This window comes from Symphalangus syndactylus, chromosome 15 (assembly GCF_028878055.3).
Source record: "Symphalangus syndactylus isolate Jambi chromosome 15, NHGRI_mSymSyn1-v2.1_pri, whole genome shotgun sequence".
NCBI lineage: Eukaryota > Metazoa > Chordata > Mammalia > Primates > Hylobatidae > Symphalangus > Symphalangus syndactylus.
Genome location: NC_072437.2, coordinates 49,769,812 through 49,794,762, shown reverse-complemented (window position 1 = coordinate 49,794,762; position 24,951 = coordinate 49,769,812). Strand labels below are relative to the sequence as shown.

At 33.7% G+C, this 24,951-nt stretch overlaps 1 protein-coding gene across 8 annotated transcripts in view; it reads right to left on the bottom strand.

Moving 5' to 3' along the window:
- The window catches only part of DACH1 (dachshund family transcription factor 1), a 486,527-nt gene that overhangs the window by 222,670 nt on the left and 238,906 nt on the right, over positions 1–24,951 (bottom strand). For all 8 annotated transcript variants that reach the window (XM_055244568.2, XM_055244566.2, XM_063618777.1 and 5 more), the window contains one exon: positions 22,795–22,910. In XM_055244568.2, the coding sequence (XP_055100543.2) occupies positions 22,795–22,910 (116 nt within the window). The remainder of the gene's footprint in view (positions 1–22,794; positions 22,911–24,951) is intronic.

Sequence of the window (24,951 nt, the reverse complement as noted above, 5' to 3'; positions counted from 1 at the left end):
CAGCACTTTGGGAAGCTGAGGCGGGTGGATCACCTGAGTTCAGGAGTTCGAGACTAGCCTGGCCAACATGGTGAAACCCCATCTCTACTAAAAATACAAAAAATTAGCTGGCATGGTGGTGGGTGCCTGCGATCCCAGCTACTTGGCAGGCTGAGGCAAGAAAATCTCTTGAACTCGGGAGGCTGAGGTTGCAGTAAGCTGAGATCGTGCCACTGCCCTCCAGCCTGGACAATAAGAGCGAAACTCCATCTCAAAAAAATAGTAATTAAAAAAATCACTATATCCATGTAATGTATACCAAAACGTATTACTTATTTTAATCTCCTTCACTTGGCCTAACTATTCTCACCTTGTAGGAAATATTAGCTATAATATATTCCATTGTGATTATTTAAAAGTCTAAAACCTACAACACTGTATTCCAAAAACTAGAAACTGTGATTTAAGGAAGAGATCTTGCTGGAATATTTTTATTTTGCAAAGAACTAATACCAGAAATGTGTACATAGTTTCAAAGATTTGAAGTCTCTAAAAATGTCCCTGTGAAATAAACACACATATACTTCCTTGATAATTGTACACATTTTGATTTTTAAAAACATTTTTTTTCAAATTCAGAACATATTTCTTCACTTTGTTTTTCTTAGGAGAAAAATCTGAATATTAGCCCAATTTTTAAGTTAGGGTGTTAAAAATCTCAGAAAAGTTTATTCACACCTCTGAGGCTATAAGAAATGCCTTTTAACCAGAACATAAGATTTTTAGAACCATACTAGAAGTCACTACCTCTTTGTATAATCAAAAATAGAAAACAAAGTACGCATTTAGAACTTAACCATGAGACATAAATTAATTTACGTAATGAATACTGAAAGGAAGAAGGTAGGAAGGAAGGAAGTTTCTGTATATCACTTCTAAAAAATGGAATGCAAAGAGTGTCATAATCATGTTTTTGACTCTTACTGGGGGGGTGACTCACAAATTTACAAGCAGATATTGTTACATTAAAGCAATTTCAATGCTCTAATAGAAGGTTATGTATTTGCAATGGAAAGTTACTTGAATTTCACACTATAGAGCTGTTAGTGGTAAGTAATTATACCACTGTATTTCCAGTGATGAAGTCCTATCTCTGTGCTCGTTCCCTTCCCAGTGGAAAATATCTTATGAAGCAAAGGGTGGCTAAGGGATTCAAGAGGAGGAAAACACATACCATAAAATATAATTAAGAATTGTGGAGGCTGCATATGACAAGAATAACCATAAAAACAGATACAAACCAGCTGGCTGTTAACAACTTCTGAGTTATAAAAATCTTAAACCTGCTGTAAAGCACTCAATTCGATTTACATAACCACAGAGCTGACATTCCTTTTAGGCTCCTCTGTTGGGGATTTTTTTTTTTTTTTTTTGACATGTTTTAAGGCAACATAAAAAGCAACTGTGAAAAGAAGACATGTATCATCTTACACAGGAATTTATTCCTGCTTTAAGACTGGACTTTCAAACTTTAATTTGAACCTCTTCCCTTGAAGTGGAAAATATCTTTAATGGACATTGGCGGTCTGATTTTACAGCATTAGTTTTTAGATGTTCATGTTTCTAACAACACTGAGGCTTTCTCTGTGTGTTATGTGTCGTGTGTATTTGAGTCACTGGCATTATACAATTTCAATTCAGTGGTACCCATTCAAGAACCAATATCCATGGTCTATAAGAAGAGAATAATATTTTGGTCAACCATGACTGAAACAACTATAATTTCTTAGGAACCTAATGATGCAAACAGCATTCTAGAAAACTAACATAGCTTGCTGTAGGGAATTAAAAATAAACAAAATAAAATAAAATCAATTGTACATTGAGTGAAGTTTTGATGTATAAGTGCTGGCAGCCGAAATTGCCCTGAGCACAAAATGAGCATTCCCGTTTGATAATTTGCTTGATTCACTATGTTGCTACATGCACGGCATTTTATGCCTGACTTATATTAAATCCAGTCACCTGCTTAATGTTAGAAGGGTCATAATTATACACAAGGGTTTTGAACATATAGCATGTCAATATTTCAGATCTGGCATATAAAATATGTATATCCACTTTCAAGTTTAACAATTTTAAAATATGTTTGGTAATAACTTTAGGGTTATAATAAAACACAAAATCATTCTATTTTCACCAAGAATAAAGTAAGCAAATGTATTGGGGTTATGAGACAACCATAGCCCCATATATTGGGACGAGCAGAGGCATGGAGTTATGAATTCAAATTCTCTGCCATTATCTGGCTGATTTTGAGCAGCAAACCCTAGTCTTAATTTCTCATGGTACTACATGTACCACAGAAAGTTGTTGGGAGATGATATAGTATATGGATTCTTAAAATATGTTAGGATTTTAAATAAATCTCTAAAATATTTTTATGTAATGTGTAAGCTGCCTTTTGTTATGTTAGATTATGTTAGGAATTATAGTTAACTCCTTCAGTTCTTTAGTCTGTGTAATTATTTAAAACAGAAATTACCATTAATAAAAAGAGAGAAATCAGTCTAGCTGTTATAGAAGAAATAATGAGTTTCTTTTTAGTCACTGACAAGTTTAAAATGACATCAAATGTCCAATATCTAGTGATAGACGTAAAACTCTTTAGAGAGTATTATGGATAAAGTGATGAAAATAATAAAAAAAATAGGACATGAGATTGTTCTCTAACATTGTTATAGAAAAAGATTGTTATAGAACAATCTCATGTCCTAGACAGGGGAAAAGCAAAAAGAAGTTTTCAAATATCTTTATAAGATTTTCCATGTTGTTTATTACAAAGAATAACAGTAATACTAGCTGCTTAAACACACATGCACACACAGACACACACACACACACACACACACACATATATATATGACTCATAGGAACAATTTTAATTTTGTTACTTTGTTTTATCTTGAGTAAATACGAACTTAACCACTAGAAAATATCTTAGCACATAGTAAAATTAATTTCCTGAGATATTTTCAATTTAATTTTTATTAGGTAAAATATAAGGATTTTATTTTTTGTCACTTAAGTCTGTCAAAGGACAAATTAAAGTAGCAGGAAAAAAGAAAGAATATGATTTACTATGTTCTGGGATATTACAACATTTTCTATACAATAGAATAATTAATGGAAGACTATCAATATAGACCACTATGTATATGATTAGATTAATACATCTAAATATGATATAATCAAATGTGTGTATTTTATATTTCAAACACTTAACTCAAAAATTATATTTTTTCCATATAATCCTGAAAAGGAGGATACATTTCCTAGATTATATGTTCCCAAAATAAAATATCAAATGAAAATCTTCCAGAAAAAAAGATCCCTTGAAATTAAGTTTATTTCTGTTTCATAGGCAGATTGAATCTTAGAATTAATAATAATAATTATAACATTATCCTAAATGTAAAACATCCCTGTACAACACACCTGGGAGAGAGTAGTCAAAGCATTTCTAATGAGATTTCCATGCAATATGGTCCACACAGTTTCTCAGTGGGCTCATATTTGAACCATTTTTTCTCCCATGAGTGACAGTCACTTGTTCAGTCCTGCCTTCTGGAACAATGGAGAATTAATCTGTAACCTCTGTAACTATATCCAAAGACAGTGATAATGTCCCTACTCAGAGCCCCCATTCTTCTCTAAATATTCTCATTTCCTTCAACCAATGTTAATGTAATAACTTCCAGTTGTGATTACCCAATTTGGACAATGTTTTCTATCATGACCTCTCAAGACATAACAACCACAAATGGACACAATACTGTTGATATCATCTAAGCAAACAAGGCTGCTGCCAAAACAAAGCAATATGTAGGGTTTGTCAGCAGCCACACAGCATCAAATTTAAAATAGACTTCAATGAATCACCATGTTGACAACGGTACACAGAGGTTTTGTTCCCAGATGTAAAAATCTTACTTAGGTTGAAAACATCAAATACTATTGTTGAAAGGGTTCAGAATGGAATAAATTGATGAATACATGATTTTTTAAAAATCACGATCAAAATATAATAACCATAAATGAGCCCAATGCTGCCAATAAACGTACAAGACTGCCACATCGTAATTCAGGAAACAGGCTTGGCAGTTATGTTAACAGTCTTGACCAAGAAAAATCGGTGCCAAAATTTACTCATCTGTAAAATGGAAACCATAATAACTACCCACAGATATTTTATCAGTATTAAATGAGCTAATATATGTAAAAGGAGTTAGTAACTGAAATATGATAAATCCCAATAGATGGTAACAATTACTAATACTCTAATGATCTAAAAATTACATATTCATTAATCAGTCAGTGATTGCCTTGAATCTTCAAACAGCCACATCACATGCTTTATAATACCATAAAACTCATATATTTTTCCACAAAAAAAATTGCTATCGGATTTAATTTTCATACTTGTGTTGTACAAATGAAGTTTTGAGTTGAATCATACTCTTTTTAAGCCAATATAAAAATGCCACTTTCCACTATAATGAGAATAATTATTCCTTTAACCCCTAGTTTTCTCTTCCTCTTTGAAAAAATTTATAGTGCTGTTATGTAACTCTCTTGGTATTGCTACTTTGTACTTTCAATTATAGATTACTGAGTGGCAATGTCATTCATCTTTGCAACTCATCATAAATATTTGTTGAATAAATAAAGGAACATTTCTAAAGTGTGCATTTCACAAATAAATTTTGAAATAGTTATGAATATATTGTATGATATCTAATATTCATTTCAGATTTTCTGCAACATTAAGATATTCTATTTAATGACTATAAATATTTTACTTATTTGGAAATAAAGGGTGTGTGTGATTGTGTATATGTTTGTGTGTGTGTGTGTGTGTAACTTCTCCAACTGAGAATAAAATGTATCAAAAGTAGATGGAGGAGTTAAACAGCAGAACAACAGAGACAATAATTCAATAACATTAATCAGTTATCTTTGTTACTTTGTTTCTTTCATCAGAACTTAGCCTCTGCTAAACACAGGTTTCATAACTTTGCCATTTTAAATGTTTTAAATAAAACAGAAGAGAAAAAAATGCAAAGAGAGGAGAAAGCAAAAAGCTAGATTGAAAAGACAGATACATGCTTTCTGGTCAAGGCATTGTTGGAGAAAAGATTCAAGGGTTGACAGCTAAACAATGTGCTCCTGGAGCACTGAAATGTAGAGAAATTCACGCTCAGAAATTTAAAGGAATTGCCAACATTTGCTTACTAGCCACAAATATTTAGTGGTTAAGGTTAATCAACCTTACAGGGACCCAAATCCCCGTAAGAAAGAGCCCAGTTTCATAGATTCCCAACTATTAGCTTATCTAACTCTGCTGGGTTTCAGAATGAATATAGATAAGAAATAGAGATTCTGGAGACTCCAGTTCTTCGATTGATTTAAAAAACCAATTCACCAGGTATTTGCCCATAGTTGATATAATTCACACGGCTGTCTCAAATAATATGGCCATGTAGATTTCCAGAGTTCAATATGTAAAGTTCATTAATACCCACATAATTTTTCATTTAAAACAGATTTAAGTGAATCACCTGTTGGAAACAGTACATCGAGGTTTTATTCCCAGATGTAAAATCTTAGTTGGGTTGCAAATACCCAATGGTATTGTAAAAAAAGTCTCCAGTGTGAAGTAGATTGGTGAATACACGTCAAAAAAAATCATGATCAAACTTGGCATTTTTGTTGACAGACTTTGTAGTGAGGCCAAAGGTGTAATTAGGCCAGAAAATTACTTTCTCAACACAAGAATCGTTCCCTTCAGGTCTTGAGTTATCAGTCCAGAAAATTTCATTAAACACTAAATTCACTTTAAGACAACTGTCAAAATTAAGCAGAGGTGAGTCAAGTCAAGGTCCTAATACTCAAATCTCTCATTTGGATTTTGAGATTCAATACAAAATAAAAATGCTGTAGGTTCATTTTTCTAACAAGACTAAACTTTTTGTGAATTTAAGAAACAACCTGTTCTTTTGGAAAACAGGATAAAGCAGAATAACTAAATACATGTAGAATTTGAGATGCTTACTAGTCATAAATGGTTGAAACAATCTCTATTCCCTGTTCAAGAAGATCTTGGTGTGAAAACGATAAAAACATAAAAGTATCCACAATTGTTATAGATGCAATGCAAGGGGGGGAATGATACTAATGACAGAATTGTGAATTTACCATATTTGCTTTAAAATGATGGGAGTTGGCTATAGCATATTTATAAATAACTGGTTTACCACATTTTGAAAAATGGAAAGAAACAGGACATTTTGGTACATTCATAGATTGTTGAACAAGAACTCAGTGTTAATAAACAAAAAGGAAATATACGTTATACAACATGGTAGGATTATGAGTGATGCCTTCGTATTTTCCAAAATGTTGTAATAATAACTTACAAATTGAATATTTGAAAAATATCTTCAACTACTTTTGCTAATTATATCAAACAGTTTAGTGTCTAATATAGTATCATGAAAAGTATGACCATAATTTCTGGAGCCAAAGAGCCTATGCTGAACTTTCCTTGGATGCCAGTTGTGACATTGCCTTAAACAGGTGCTTTATCAATTGCACAAATAAATAATAACACAGAGATTTACTACTAATGAGCAATAGGGTAAATGAAGACTATAAGAGTGAGTTATTAATAAAAGTTAAGAAATTATTTTTTCAATTATTTAGGGTAATGTAGCATGCTTGGGACTTACAGCTAACACTACAATGTGTTGAACTATTTATAACGTTCAGAAATAACTCTAATAGCATAAAACATTTGTCAGTCTATTAGTACTGCATTATTTAGCAAACAAAGTGCAATGTAAAAGAAAAAAAAAGTTTAGTAGACTTTTCCACACTCAATAAAGTGATAGCTAAGTTAGAACTAAAATTCAAACATAATGGAATATTAATGAATTAAGCTTGGTCAATAATGTGGAAATATAATTTTTAACATCTCTCAATCTATCATTTTGCTACCCCTATATACCCTACCTCCAAATCATGAGACTGAACATCTCAACACTTTAAAATGTAACTATAAAATATATAAATCTTCAAAATGTAACTATTTTAAAACAGTTCTTAAACTTTCCACCAGTATTATGAGAGAAATAAAACACTATCAAGGAGATATTATGGTGTAAACTAGTGACTAAAATGCCTACTACATAATAATTTAACTTACATGTCCAATACATGCAGTGGTGCTGTAAGAAGTTTCTGAAATTAGGATTAAGCATGTTAATGAAAATCTGAGGTGTTCTTTTAAAATTTGACCCTGTCCTTTAAAAAGTTCATCAATCAATTTTTTATCAATGAAAAATTCAATTAATCTTGTTTCAATTCTGATCAAGATATGAATGTTACCTAAAGAGATTAATGGATTCCTTGGAAATAGCGTAAGTGACAGTGAAAACAAGATTTATAATTATTTATCCCTGAATTCAATCCCCAATTGGGCCCTTCATTTCCATTTGAGCAGACTATTTAAATTTTGTGTACCTTAATATTCATCTGTTAAATGAGACAAACAACACCTCCTTCATAAATTGACAGGAGAAATAAATGAAATGATATATTAGCTATTAGCAAAGTTCCTACCATGTAGTAGTTAGTTATTAATTGTTTGCAGTGCCTTTTGTTTTAACCAATTTATTATATTTACTAATTGAATCATATTTAATTTAACAACATTTTGGACAGAAACTATGCTAGCAATTGAAGATGCAGTGGTAAAAAAAAATGCATAGACATAAATATTGATTGTATATATAAAAGTAGTTGGAATTTTAAAATTAAATGCACATGTAACTGACAAGCTGTTTTTACTTCTATTGATAATATCCTATGTACAAAGTCTTAATAAATATGCATTATAAATGCAAGAATATCTATAAAAGGACGTGAGAAGTACTATGTAGATAAGCTCAAGCAATTATTTGGAAGCAAATTTCAAATACTTTTCATTTGACAAAATATTCTTTATTGTGGTTTGTATCTGCAATTTGGCCACGGCTATTCTAACACATATGGTGAGAATTATAAATTTAAATTAGCCTTTTAAAAATTATTTCTAAAAAGTAATGTTCTCTTTGAATATACTAATTGGGTTTCCAACTATGCTACTTATGAAATGCTAAATTTGTGCATTTTATTAGATTTATTATAAAAACAAATCAGTTGAACATGTAATAATCAGTAATGAAAAGATGACATAAAAATATGTCCAAAGAATAAAGAACCCTGCATGCTAGTTGATATGACATTTTAGGAACAAAAAGTGATATTAAGTAAAAAATGACCAGGTGTGGTGGCTCACGCCTGTAATCCCAGCACTTTGGGAGGCCAAGGAGGGTGGGTCACCTGAGGTCAGGAGTTCGAGACCAGCCTGGCCAACACGGTGAAACCCTGTTTTTACTAAAAATACAAAAAATTGGCTGGGTGTGGTGTTGCACACCTGTAATCTCAGCTACTTGGGAGGCAGGAGAATTGCTTGAATCCAGGAGGCAGAGGTTGCAGTGAGCAGAGATCATGCCATTGCACTCCAGCTTGGGGAACAAGAGCAAAACCCTATCTCAAAAAATAAATAAATAAATAAAAATTAAAAAATGAAGCAGCTGCATATGTCAAATTTTATGTCCAGTTTTTTTCATATAGAATAGGAATATGTACTCATGAAGGACTATAACAAGGAATTTTCAAGAATATTTTTTAAAGAGAAACTGAGAAAAAAACAGCAGCACAGTCAATTCTTTACATGACTAAGATCTCACTTTAAATCTCTCTGAATCTCTTGCAGATAAAAGAAACATGGCCAGATAATGGTAGTCCATGACACATGTGTTTAATTATAATCCTGAAATTTAAGATGTTAATGCATAGAAACTCCAGAAGCAATAGATTATCTGGAATTCAGGCCAAAATCAACAGTGGTCTAGGCAGAATTTGCTGGACAGACAGTCAGCATATTAAAGGTAAAATGAAGATTGCTGTTGAGATGATGGGATGATATGCTAATGGGAGTGATAATGCTGACAGTTTTTATGATCAATTTTAAAAAATCAAAGGAAGCAAACCACCCCATTTCATTAAAATAATGGCATTGGTATTTGGAGGAAGTACATATTTCTAAAATGTCTATATTCCAATAGTTCTCTCTCATTGATACATATAGTATTTTATTATAGATGATTGATGTGGAACTCACTGTAATTTCAAAAATTCATAGAATATTATTATGTCATGAAATCCATGCAGAGAAAGCAATTGCCATTATAAATCAAAAAGACAACTCATATGGACAGGTCATATGGTAACAGGTTCTCCTTGGAATAGTATCCTTAAATTTAATTTATTCAATAAGTTACTCAAAGGTTAGGTATGATGAGATGAATTTCATGCTCAAATAACTTCAAAATATCATTATATGGTAGCATTAAGGGATTAATTTTCTTGGAATTTAGACATACTTGCATTTATATTCATTTGAATCAACATGGTTCCATGGAATCCTACTTAAACATTTTCTCCATAATTTTATTCCCTAAAAGAATTTTATTAAGCAATATAGGATAATAGATAATACAAAGGGCATTTACTGCTTTAATAGATAAATGAAGGTACCCAAATAGAAGGATACATTTTAAAAACTTTCACAATGTTACATTTTCAAATTTAGAAAATAGATGTTTTAATAGGAAAACGAATAGGTCCAAAACTTGACTTTTAAGGAATAATGCTTTACTTGGGGAACTAAACATTTTGTTGCCTTTAATATTAAATATTTTACATGTTTAAAGATAATCTTGATAATATAGCACGACATTTATAAATCAAACCCAAAATAATAACTTATATTTGCATAGTCCTTTGGAATAAACAAAGAGTGTTAACATCCCCTTTAATCCTTAAAAACTCAACACTCTTTCCTAAAATTATATCCTTACATCCCAGGAAGTAAGATCAAATAATTAAAAATATATATATTTAGAAAAATAGTCTCTCCAAAATTATTGCATTTCTGAAATGAAAACTAATGGAAATATGTTTTATCTGAATAGAATGATATTCAATCAAAAAGTGATGTCAGATGTATTCCAGTAAGTTAAATATGAATCGCAAAATTCTATATACAATGGACAAAAACAAATCAATGACATGAGAAGAGAATTGTATCAGGGAAAAAATATTTTATTCGATCTAATTGAAAAATACAAAATTTTTTTAATAAAAATAAAGAAATGGGCCCAATGCATTGGCTCACACCTGTAATCCCAACACTTCTAGAGGCTGAGGCAGGCAGATCGCTTGAGGTCAAGAGGTCGAGACCAGGCTGGCCAACATGGTGAAACCCTGTCTCTACTAAAAATACAAAAATTAGCAGGGCATGGTGGTGGGCGCCTGTAATCCCAGCTACTCCAGAGGCTGAGGCAGGAGAATTGCTTGAACCCAGGAGGCAGAGGTTGCAGTGGGCCGAGATCGCACCACTGCCCTCCAGCCTGTGAAACAAGAACAAAACTCTGTCTCAAAAAAAAAACTAAAAAAAAAGAAACAAGAAATGATTACAACCTGATGCCATAAATATGGGAAAGAACCCATAATTCCCAGAATTGATATATTCAAACATTCAAACAGAGAGATCTGGTATTCCATGTGAAATAAAGCAAATTATCTGTTTTAAAAATCATCATCATAAAACTCTGAATCGGATGGCATCTTGCTATGTCACACTTTGCAAAGTGTTTTGTGATCACATTAGCTCGGGGGTACCCAAACTCCAGGCCACAGACCAGTATGGGTCCTTGACCTGTTAGGACCTGGGCCACACAGCAGGAGCTGAGTGGCAGGTGAGCGAGCCAAGCTTCATCTGTATTTGAAGCCGCTCCCCATTGTTTGCATTAGCGCCTGAGCTCCATCTCCTGTCAGATCAGGGAGGACATTAGAGTCTCATAGGAGCAGGAACCCTATTGTAAACTGCACATGCGAGAGATCTAGTTTGTGTGTTCCTTATGAGAATCTAATGCCTGATGATCTGTCACTGTCTCCCATCACCTGCAGATGGTGTGGTGAGTTGTATTATTTCCTTATATATTACAATGTAATAATAATAGAAATAAAGTGCACAATAAATATAATGTGCTTGAATCATCCCAAAACCATACTCCCCACCCACCCCCATCAGTGGAAAAAATGTCTGCCACAAAACCAGTCCCTGGTGCCAAAAAGGTTGGGGACTGCTGCATTTGCTTACTATGTTCTTCACAAAGTCCTATCAAGTAAGAAATAAGGCAGAACTTATGATGGTGGTCTTTACATGATAAAGTAGGTATTTCAGAAGGCAGCTTGATGTAGGCATATAATCAATAAACTGGGATCATAAACCTAAATTGACTAGAACATAATAGGTACCAATTCCTACCTGTAATGGCTGCACAAGTGAGGGCAGGTAGTGTTACTCAATGTCACACAGCTAGCAAGTGATGAGGAAGAGAATAAAGGCCAGACCTTTTAGTTTCTAAGTTAGGAGCCAACTCACAATACCATTTTGTTTGAAAAATAAATGTCTTTTAAAGAAAAGAGTCATAGCCTAACCTACTCATTGTACCCTAAAATTAGCCAAAAAAAAAATCCATGCTATTCATTTTCTAGGAATTAGGTCTGTGGCAACTTTAATTAATGTGAAATGGCACAAAAGATCTTCAGATAGTTTAGTCTACTGTATATATCTTCAGCCATATATCAACACGTGAACATGATAAAAAGCTCTCCCATTAATTATACTGACTACTTCCTTAATGAAGTGCAAAAATGTTTGCGTAATCTGATTCAATTTATCGAATTAGGTTACAGTTTTATCATTTTGAAAATCAGCTTCATTGTTTACTTTACAATATGTCAATTCATTTCCAGCAATTAAATAGCTCAGCATACAGCCATAATCAATTGAAAGCAATCTACATTTTTAAGGTCTACTACCATTTGTATTGTGCATATTTCTGAAAGCAATATGCGATACTTTGAACATATATTGTAACAGTAGCAATGACATTTTATATCCCTAAAACTTATTTTGTCCACAAGTCTATAAAGAGAGTTCAGTGTCATTAAGTACCTAAAAAGTAAACATTTCATAAGCAAATTTCAGTGTTATGAAATAATACTATTAGCAAAACCTATAGAGTATATGTGAATATGAATAGCTTGACAAACTAAGACTTCCTATACCTAAACTATATATTTTAAAAGTTATTAATTTTATTTTTAAATCCAATGGAGTTGATTTGAGCAAAGAAAGTTAGCAATGGTATTGAATAACACTGGGATCAGCCTGTTTAATTACAATAATATTTTACCTTTGTCTAGCTTCATCACTTGCAAGATGTTACTATAAATTGTGTCATTTGGCATTCATGACAATTAGAGAAGCATAATTTTGATATAATAAAAAGATTACTTTTACAGGTGAAAGAAATGAAGAATCAAAAAAATTTGAATGGCTCAATTATTATATATTTTAAAAGCCATGTGCCTGGAAGATTCCTATGAATTTTGGCGATTGGCTTCTCTCTTGGGACTTTACTTTTTAAATCGGAAAGTCAAATCAAAATAATTCTAAGCAAAGTTCAAGGTCTTTCATTTAAATATCTTTAGAGTTAATGTCATTGTGTTATCATTTCTGATGATGTTTACTGTTTAAAATAACATAGCATATTCATCCTTATTCCAAACCCTATCACAACTTTAAATATTTCTTTATATTATATTCAATAATTGCCATTTCCTCCTATTGACTAATTTTACAGCTATGGAACCCTTTAGGGTTTCTCATGAAAGAAAGGGAGAGAGGACAAAAGAAAAAAGATATGTAAAAATCTCTTTCAATTGGAAAAAAAAAAAAGTATCTGTTAGCTTTACCATAGTCACAGTTTTATTCAGAAGCTAACTATCCCATCCATAAAAAGCAGTGTAGCAAGTATGATTGCTTAAGAATATAAAGCATGCATCTCAAAAGTAATTTTAAGTTACCATACAAAAAAGTAGGAATGAATATACGAATGGGCACCTTTTAACTAGAAAGACACCATGTCATGTTTGAGAGAAAAAATAAAAGTAAAATAAAATAGAATCCACGTATTTCATAATTAGAAGGGAACAAGGTGGTCTTCCCCAGCCTACCTCCCTCTCAATGTAAAATTGCCTTCAACTTTAACTAACAACAGTAATTCTAAAGTGGGAAAATTTACAGCTGATGGTTAGGGAGGGAGAATAAGTTTTCAAAAAAATTGTATTGTTTTGTAACATAAACAATATAGCCTATTAAATAAATTGAATAGAAAAACCGTGGCTAACAACTTTTCATCCCAGTTTTCTCTTGAACTTTTCTGTCAGAAGGAAAATTTGAGGTTTTATTAGTAATACATTCCACTTTATGACAGTTCTCCACACAGCAAGGCTCTTTCTTATGGAAGCCAATGTAGACTTCTCTGCAATTTATTCTATCAGTCAGATTTCTGTCCTCAGAAGTGCACAATATGATTCTATTGTATCATCCACTTTCAGATTATCTGTAAGTCTTCTTAAGACTAAACATCACCATCATTTCCAAATTGCTATCAGCATGACTGTTCTCTTAATGCTCACAAGTTTGTCAATGTCTTACTAAAAATTGTGGTGCCATGACTGAACATAATATTCCAGATGCCATCCGAAGTGTAGAGCAAAATAGTACTGTTGTTTCCATTTATCTGGACTTTATATTTCTATCTATTAAGCTGAGGTTTATATTAGCACTTTCCAAAGTTGTACCATAATGTTCATTTATATGGTTACGGAGCCAAATGAAATTCTTCATCATTTTTCATGCAGAATATGTTTAAACCAGGTCTTAAATTAATGAATAAGTAGGGTAATAAATGTTTCGGGACACAAATTGCAAGATTTTATAAACACTATGATCTTTCCGGCTTTTGCCAGCTTCTCTAGAAATGTTGTTCCTGCCAACCCTTTCATAGCAATTTTACATCTTTACAAAGGACAGAGTAAAGTTCTGAAACTTATCCCCAAAAAAGTATGGAGAAAATAAAAAGAAGTTCCAACATTATATGGTTAAATCTTTAATAACTAACCTACAGCACATCATTAAGGGAAGGAGTTGAAGCTTTGAGGTTAGCTTCAGAGAGGAAAGCCTATCAAAGACAGAGGCCAAAATAAATAAATAAGTGAAATAAAAATAAAAAAAGTTTATCTTGTTTTGCACTAAAATAAACAATATTTGTATTTCTCGCATTTCTTGGTTAGGAAGGGACGTAAGATAGCAGTTGCACCTCCTACTGGTTAAAAAATTATAGCGAGCAATAAAAGATGTGGCACATCCATGATGTAACCAAGGGATTAGAACACTAAGAATTTCATAAATAAAGGGATATCTGCAAAGCTACAAAGCTCCAGGTAATCTATACAATATCCACTGTCATAATCAAAAGTTGACTCTGAAAATCTGATTTGCTTTTCTTAATGTAAGTAAACTTCTCTTGTCGAAGGAGGCATCATATTACTAAAAGGAAGCAAATAATACCTTGCAGTTAGTCAATTAAGGACATTAGCAACTTCATTATGGGAAATCTATTGAGAGAGAAGTGTAAGCAGATTGTAATTCTTAGTACAGACCAGTGTAGGAAAAGAGACTACGGAACTCAATAGAAACTTGGAAGACAGAAATAAATTAGGGAAGAAAGTATGGTAATTTTCTTCTAAATTAAGTAGATGAGAGGACTGTCCAGAAGTCTAGTAATATGTGGCTATTTAATTAAGTCTAAAAATAACAGATCATTGCTCTAAGAGATAAGAGAGAAGTGATTTTTATGAATATCTATGCTAGTAACAGACCCAGGGCATATTGTGATTTAACAGAAGTACTCTAACATGTTACATAGGAAAAAAGAAGTAAATATATTTCTTATGTAGTTCATCATAACAAGAGCTATATTTACATTCGGTTAAGAAATATATTTTATTTATATGTATTAAATTAATTATATATCAAGATACTGGAGGTACAATGAAAATTCTAATCTTTAAGGATTATATAATATAGTACAAATGTAGTTATATATACCTGTATATGCAGGAATTGTAAAGAGTAATATGTTCCCATCGACACAGGGTGGGTGGGGGACACCACACACCAGTGCCTGTCGGGGGCTGTGGGGCTGGGGGAGAGAATGCATTAGGAGAAATACCTAATGCAGATGACAGGTTAATGGGTGCAGCAAACCACCATGGCACGTGTATACCTATGTAACAAACCTGCACGTTCTGCACATGTACCCCAGAACTTAAAGTATAATAATAAAAAAAGAGTAATATGTTCCATGCTACTATGTTATTTCTATAAATATCACTTCTCTAGAGCATCAATTTAGAGATTTAAATTCCATCAATTGATGATTATGCTTAAATGTAACCATCATAAACTATAAACAAACAAATAATGCCTTCCATATACTTAGTATACTTCCATTAGGCTCTACACACTGCATCTTTAATCTGGAGCCTAACTGTGCTTAATGGGATTTCAGAAGCTACATTAACACACCAGTGTTTAAATTTGTAATTGTAAGGCATAATAATTTCTCTCAGAAATCCTTTACTAAACATTTATTAGCCATATTCATTGAACAAATATTTAGTTTGAATATCTGCTCTGTGCCAGGCAATATTCTACACACCAGCGATACCAAAGTGAATAAAATAGGCCAAAATCTTCTGTGTGCATGTCTACTGTACCCCACTTGGACTTCTCATAATACTTAGCCTAGTGACTTGCTGGATGTGGTAGGCTGCCCATGGCCTCCAAAATTAAGCCCATGTCCTAATCCAGGAAATGTGTGAATGCTACTTTATATTAAAAAAAAATTCTTTGTAGATGTGATTATGTTAAGGATCTTAAGATAGGAGATTATCCTGTATTATCTAATGTAGCCTAAATACAATCACAAGTGTCCTTAAAAGAGAGTCAGAGGGAGATTTTACACACACACACACACACACACACACACACACACGCACACACGAAGCAACATTACCACAGAGTCAGAAATTGGACCAGGCAGCCACAAAACCAAGAAATGTCTGCAGCTCCCAGAAGCTCAAAGAGGAAAGGACTGGATTCTCCCCTAGAGCCTCCAGAGGGGGTACCCTGCTGACACCATGATTTCAGCCCAATGATGCTGATTTTGGACTTGCAACCTCCAGAACTCTGAGAGTATAAATTGTGGTTTTGTCACTAAGCTTGTGGTAATTTGTTATGGCAGGCACAGGAAACTAATAGAGTGATCCATTCAAGTTTGAAAACTAAATAAATTGCATCATGAAGTCTAAAGTTTATGTGGGCCTTACAAAAAGGAAAAAAAAAGAAGACATACTTTTTAATTTTTCTCTTCAAGAAAAATACAAAGGGAACATGTATTAAGTAGTTATAGGTTAAATGTGCTATCCTCAACAAAATGTCTAGTTATCAAACCTCTCAAATATTTCCTAGATATATAAATATATGAAAACACATACAAACATATTGCATAAAAATCAAGTGTTTAAATAGTTAATATGAGATTTATTCTTTGGGTAAGGCATACAGTAGATTGTTATGTTTAATTTATTAGTGAAGACAATCCAACCATTTGTGGCTGTTTTACTTGTGCATTTTTCTGTTCTCCTTACTTGTGAGTATCCCAGTGAAATACAGAGCATTTATTATAATAAACTTCTCAACATACAAGGCACAATTTTTTGTTGTTGTTGAGATGGAGTGTTGTTCTCTTGTCCAGGCTTGAGTGCAATGGTGTGATCTCGGCTCACTGTAACCTCCACTTTCCGGGTTCAGGCGATTCTCCTGCCTCAGCCTCCCGAGTAGCTGGAATTACAGGCACCTGCCACCACACCCAGCTAATTTTTGTATTTTTAGTAGAGATGGGGTTTCACCATGTTGGCCAGGCTAGTCTCGAACTCCTGACCTCAGGTGATCCACCCGCCTCTGCCTCCCAAAGTTCTGGGATTACAGGCATGAGCCACGTGCCCAGCCTAGGCACAGTTTTACATTGTAAATTTTCTCCTGAAAAGTTGAAATGTTTAATGCATTTAAACTATTACAAATTCTAATATTACAAAAGAGGTAGTTTAGATATTGTTGCTGTTTACTATTTAGTAGAAAAAAAGAACATTAAATTTGAAATATGTTTATGAGTTCACCACATGAGAATATTTTTCTCTGAACTTTTTTAAAGATAAGAATGTTTCAATCGGATTAATTCTAGATTAATATTGCCCTGGTCCAGTATTTTTTCCAAAATGATAAATTTGCAAGTTATAAATTCTTACCTTTTAAGCATAAGGTATGTGTATACAATTGCTTTCTTTACCCTGAATACGTACCTTGTGAATACAAGATCACAGTGAGAGAAAAGAAATATCCAAGAGACAAAACTATAAATCATTCATTCATTTAATTTGAGTGTATTTTTAAGAAGATACTAAATAATTTTTATATGTCAAAGGCAAATACTGAGGACTCAATTAATTCTTAGTATTTTTATGAAAATTGTATTTCAAAATTAATTTGCTTACTGACTTAAATATGAAATCAGAAAGTGGCAAATACACTATCTAAATTGCATTCCTGGACAAGAGGGGAGTATTTTGAATTCCTAAATAACCCCTTTCTTAATTTTAAATAGACATCATCTTATAAAAAGTATGAATGTTATTGGAAGTCTGTTGCTAGGATGAATTATTTCAAACTGGTAGTTATTATCAAAAATGATTTATGACAAGTGCTCAGTCAAAATAAATTTAGTGACCACAGCAGGAGGTACTGCCTTGTCTGACTCTACAAAGAACTTTCTTTCTTTCATTAACTTCAACTTCTGGTTGCTATGGCATCCGGTGACAACCATAACTTTTAGAAATTATCACCATCTGCCCACGCCCCTGCTAAGGTTACACACAAGCCCACTCAAGCAGCCAAAATAACACATAAAAATTCCACAAGCAATCTCAAAGTTTGTTGTTTTGTTTTGTATTTGTTTTTGTTTTTGTTTCAAGTATAGATACCTAAATACTTAATATTAAGACTGGGAAAATACATAGTCTTTTTTTCCTAAGAAAACAAATGCATCCAGGGAAAACTATTATTTAACTCCAATGTTCAATTCTTGAAAAGAAACAATAAAAGAATGATTAGGACTGAATCAATAGGTGTTTTTGTTTTTTTGTTTTGTTTTGTTTTTGAGACAGAGTCTCACTCTGTCGTCAGGCTGGAGTGCAGTGGCGCGATCTCAGCTCACTGCAAACTTTGCCTCCCGAGTTCACGCCATTCTCCTGCCTCAGCATCCCATGTATTTGGGATTACAGGTGCCCACCACTACGTCTAGCTAATTTTTGTATTTTTAGTAGAGACGGGGTTTCACCATGTTGGCCAGGATGGTCTCGATCTCTTGACTTCATGATCTGCCTGCCTCAGCCTCCCAAAGTGCTGGGATTACAGGCATGAGCCACCGCCCCCCAGCCGATCAATAGGTATTTATAAATTTGTCTAAATTAATCCATTTTCTTTTCACACGACAAAGTTAGGCAACCTTGAAGATACATTTACATCTTTTTATCGTTTTCAAATGTTACTTCTCAGAATACAAAAGTACATAAATAAAAGTCATGCAAATTTAAAAGTCTATATAATCATATTTAGTCATATTCCCCAAATACACTAAAGCATTCAGTAGACTGTTCTGGGAGAAAGATGTTATATACTTCTTGAGAATTATAAAATGTATTTAGGATCATTAGATTTCCAGTTAATGTTTTAAGACAGTAAAGATATGTTTCCCAGTATATGAAGACATCACTCTGTATTCCCTAAAATCTAAACTTCTGCATCTAGAAAAATTTTACATAAAAAGAGAAATCATACTGAATACATGAAGGTAACGCCATTCATATGCAATAGTCAAACTTCTGGCAACCTAAAATCTTTGGACTAATGTTTAAAAGTTGAAAGTAAGCAAAATAGCAGTGAGCTGGCTCACACACCCTGTTCTAAAGCAATTTGCTGAGGTCTACAGGACACTAAATTAACTCCCTCCCTACCTCCCTGCCTCCTTTCCTTCCTTCCTTCCTTCCTTCCTTCTTTCCTTCCTTCCTTCCTTCCTTCCTTCCTTCCTTCCTTCCTTCCTTCCTTCCTTCCTCCCTCCCTCCCTTCCTTCCTTCCTTCTTCTTTTCTTCCTTTCTCTCTCTTTCCTTCTCTCTTTTTTTTCTTTCAGACAGGGTCTCTTTCTGTTGCCCAGGCTTGAATGCAGTGGTACAATCATAGCTCAGCACAAACCTGGATCTCTCAGGCTCAAGTGATCCTCCTGCCTCAACCACCCCAGTAGCTGGGACTACAGGCACAGGCCACCACACCCAGCTAAATTGTTTTGATTTTTGGTAGAGACTAAACCTTGCTATGTTGCCCAGGCTGGTCTGGAACTCCTAGCTTCAAGCAATCCTCCTGCCTCAGCCTCTCCAAGTGCTGGGATTGTAGGCCTGAACCCCGGGCCCAGCCTAACATCCCCTTTCTAATCCAGTTTATGCTCCTAATGAGCCTCCATTTCCTCATTCTTCTTTAGAACATGGCTGCTTAAGGTCTTTTTTCAGTATAATGCTTAGCTTGACAGAAGTCCTGGTTTCTGGGTTCAAAACATATAGGAAAGAACAAAAGTAGAATGTCTGAGAAGGCACAGTGATTGAAATACAGAAAATGATCGTACTTTAAAAATGGAAGACCAAATTTAAAGTATCTTCGGTGTCTGTTCACCAAGCCGAGAAATGCATAATATATTTCAGAAAGAGTTCTTTTAAAAAATAATTTAATATTTTGAGTTGGGACTTTGGAATATGACCTTCCTTTATTTAGAAACGCCACTTACGTACCCCAAAGTTACGTGATGGTGTTAATTATGTGAGGTGTTGCTATTTACATTTTGATGGTATCATCTTATTTTATCATTACTTTGGTAATAAAGTATGTATCATCTTCATCTTAAAAGATTAAATATGGGCAGACGAATATTCCCTATTATAATATGAATACAATCTAGAATACATTTTTTCTCTTATAACTGTGAGTAAGTAACAATTCAGAGTCAACACAAGTTTACTAAATACAGAAAAAATGATTATTAAAATGGTTATTTAAAAAAAAAACCTCAGAAACATGGTTCATTGAGAGGTTAATTATGTCACAAGGACTCTGAGGTCTTTTTTATTTCACACTTGAGTCTTTCAGCTATAAAACATGAAAAGTTGGCCAGGCGCAGTGGCTCACGCCTGTAATCCCAGCACTTTGGGAGGCCGAGGCAGATGGATCATGAGGTCAGGAGATCAAGACCATCCTGGCCAACATGGTGAAACCCCGTCTCTACTAAAATACAAAAAATATTCGGGCATGGTGGCACATGCCTGTAGTCCCAGCTACTCCAGAGGCTGAGGCAGCCAAGATCGTGCCACTGCACTCCAGCCTGGTGACAGAGCGAGACTCCATCTCAAAAAAAAAAAAAAAAAGAAAAGAGAAGTTAAGATTTTCATAGTAGTATAAAAGATTTTCCTATGTCATTCCCAAGTCCCAAATTTTCTAAGCAGAAATCTTTATCATTCAGTTAAACATAAATGAGCAAGGATTAACAAAGTACTACCTATTTGATTTTTCCAAATCTTAAATTGGAATTAGAATATCAGGCAGTAGGTTTCAGTTACTTGAAAGACATGACTAAACAAATTAAAATGATGATAGTCGCCTTGAAATTGGGCAATTTTCAGCTATTGATTTCATTTTTCTATATCTCAATTTTTCATGCACAAAATTAGTATAAAAATATTTTCACGGAATTTTCTTTCTTTTTTTTTTTTTTTTTTGAGGCGGAGTCTCGCTCTGTCACCCAGGCTGGAGTGCAGTGGCACAATCTCGGCTCACTGCAAGCTCTGCCTCCCGGGTTCACGCCATTCTCCTGCCACAGCCTCTCCGAGTAGCTGGGACTACAGGCGCCCGCCACCATGCCCGGCTAATTTTTTTTTTTGTATTTTTAGTAGAGACGGGGTTTCACCGTGGTCTCGATCTCCTGACCTCGTGATCCGCCCGCCTCGGCCTCCCAAAGTGCTGGGATTACAAGCGTGAGCCACCGCGCCCGGCCGGAATTTTCAATTATTTACTATCAAAAACCTTTGGTGGCTGGGTATGGTGGCTCACGCCCGTAATCCAAGAACTTTGGAAGGTCAGGGCAGATGGGTCACTTGAGTCCAAGAGTTCAAGACCAGACAGGGCAACATGAAGAAACCCCATCTCTAGAAAAAAAATACAAAAATTAGCCAGGCATGGTGGCCTGTGCCTGTAGTTCTAGCTACTCAGAAGGCTGAGGTGGGAGGATCTCTTGAGCTCAGGAGATCCAGGCTACAGTGAGCCATGACTGAGCCACTGCATTACAGCCCAGGTAATAGAGGGAGACTCTTTGTCTTAAAAACAAAAATTAAAATTAAAATTAAAATTATTGGGGCCTTGCTGAAAAAAATATTAAATATATAAAATGAACAAATAGCTGAAATAGCTACAAATTAAACTCAATGATTTTTATTAAATATCCACAAAGGTGAATGAACTGTTTAGACATTACTGCAAAAATAAAGATGAATTAGAGACAGTCATTGATGTCAAGAAACTTCCACCCAAATATGACATATGAAATAAGATTACTCCATGATTATATTAGAGCACACAGGAAGACAAATGTTACAAAGAAAAATAAAATACTGATACAGGAATTTAGAGAAAAAAGAAAAACTCTCTTCTCATCTTGCCTGATTACCTTTATTGTATCAGCTGTATTACAATACATGACATTTATATGTGCATATGTTTATTTCCTTGATATACATACGATAAAGAAAAAACATTAATATAAATATTATATATTACATAATAATGTCAGCAATATTTTAATTTGCTCATGGATCTGGCTCATTTCCTGATGAAACAATAAAGATGGGCAAACATATGTTTATTTAAATAAAATAATTAATGAATGCATTCAGGTGGTAGAAATCAAATGAATTAATTTTGCTCCAGTGCATTATGAAATTTCTTTATGGTATGGAGCTTATGAAGTCAAGACTATTCTTTTACTTACACATTTTCAAAATTCTAGAAATAAACATCCTTCAAATGGGTTCTAATAGAAACATATTAGTTTGCGAAAAATTACAAGACATTTCTATTCAATATAGTTACTGTCTTTTGTTTGGATGCATGTCTATCAATTTCTGGAATGCTAAACAAGCTTAAAATCCAAAGACCTGGGTTTGAATAATCACTGACAGCTACAGGTGAGTGACCTTGAGAAAGTCACTGATTTTCTCTGAACTTTGATTCCTTAATAAGAAAATAGGAATACTAATTTGATGTTTGATATTTGTGGTAGGATTAATTAAAATAACTTCTAGCACTGTGCTCAGTTCAGCTTTTATTTTATTTTAAATAAAGAAAAGATGGTAATCATAATGCAGTTTTGAAATAAATTATCTCAGTAACATTATCTTAGTGTGCACAAAATATAATTGATGTGTGTAAATATCGATGTCACCACAGATATATATAAAAGCTATGACATTGGCTGATTTTTAATATTTTTTGGCATAAGTGAGTAGCAGTCTTACCTGTTGGTGGAATTATCCCAGGAGACATGAGACCAGGGACAGAATGTGGCATGATGTGAGAGTTCTCTGGGGAGGTGATACTTTGAGTCCTCTTAGGAGGCCTTCCAGGTCTAGAACTGAAACAAACAAAAAATTTTTACAATTAAGCTGTTGTCTTACACATCATTTCAAAGTTGTTTCAAGTGGTAACATGGACTGTAAATAAATTTGTTTCAAGGACGGTTGCTTTTGCAGTTAGATGTAATAGACTTCCATCACTAATTAGATTACATGCTGAATTCATTTTCCTCATTGAAGATCAGCCACTCCTGATGCATAATTCATAGCCTGCACCTCGTTACCTGCTTCTTCATATTAATATCTATACACAGTTTGAATTGCCTCGTTTGCATATGCTAAAGTTCTGCATGCAGCCTTCAGCACGAAAATTATGCACTAACTTGTAATAATTATTACAGTCAGCCTGCTATTGATTTATGAGACTTTTAAAAACCAAATATGTGTAGTACTTGTAATGAATGATATTTTAAGGTTCTTCAGGAAATTAAAAGGCAATGGCTGCCTAAGGAAATGTTCTGCTTGTTTGATTTAATACTACAGTTAGCTGGGAGGTGGAATGAAAGAGTGATTCAGACCTATAGCACATTTTTCGATGATATGTTTTATTACTTCGCACTGCTAGCCTGATATCTAGATGATAAATGACAATACATATCTAATGTGTGAAAAGGTCTTGCAATTTCTTTATTTTTTGTCACTTAAAAGATAAGTCAAGTTATCATTTAACCCTTATTCTATTTAGGTGAACATCCCCCACTAAGTTCCCTTACTTTTAATATACTAAAATATACTTGAAAGGCTTAGGATTATTTGTAGGATATCATTAAGGAACTGCCAGTGTAGCATCTCATATGTACCTTTAGGATAAATAAAAATACTTTGTGTTTTAGACAGTACTGTACATTACATGCCCATTGCACAGGATTAATTATTACAATTATAAGCAGAGGTAGAGACAGTTATTTGCAATCATTAATGGAAAACAACCTAAAGTATATAATATTACAATTTTTGAAAACAAAGTTTTAGCATTGTGTTTCCACTTTTTGCCTCTGTATCATAAATGTGCTTTATGAAATGCTCTCCCATCATTTATTTGGCCAAAATGTGCCTAGATATTTCAACACTAACAGATATAGCCTCATAAATAAGCATTTTCATGTTTTGCCTTGGCTGAGATCCCTAGACTGATCAGAAGATTCAAAGACCTTATCTATTTAATTTAGGTAGGTAATGTGTATGGTCATTGAGCAAATAATTATTAAGTACCTGCTGTTTTCAAGAGGTGCACTACGGAGGCTAATTTAGGAGAATGGGTTCTTAGACTTCAGAAATTTGTATTCTTGCCAAAGGGGAAGAATCTGGTGCATAAACAACTATGATGCAAATTGTAAAGTGCTAAATCCCATAAGAAAGTTGCAATCTGAATACTAATTGAAAGTTAGGATGGATGATGATACTACCATGTCATGGGAAGGAAGAAGGCAGCGGGAACATTAGAAGAGAATTCTAAAGAAGAGTTAAGCATGGAGAAGAAAAGAATAAAAGAAAATTACACTCCAGTGAGAATGTGAGAAAGAAATGAAACCATGAAAAATGTATGGATATACAGGATTGTTTCAAATGAGCTGAAACAAGTCAAATAGGAAGAGCAGCAGTGATTGAAACTGTCAGTTATTGCCTAGGGCTAGATCCTGGAGGATGTTGGAAAAAGAGCAAGACTGCTTGCTTGTCTTTCTGTTTTGTTAACCAATAGGGATATTGTCATGCTTATTGTTCTTGAAGTATCTCTCAAGCTACTTCCTCTTATTATTACTTTCTCATGATTACTCCTCATTCTCAGTTGGCTTTTTAACTCTTGTTACTTGTCTGTGGTCAATCAACAGCCCTCTGATAGTATCCATTTTCCTTGAGTGATCTCTTCTATTAGCATCACTTAGATGCTAAGGGCTAAGGGCTAAATATATATCTACAGCCCATATCTTTCTCCTGGGATTCAGACAGATTAATGCTTATGTGCTGGAAATCTCTGCTTGGATGTTCTATAATAATCTAAGACTCAGCTTGTCTAAATCTGAACTCAGCATCTATCCCATT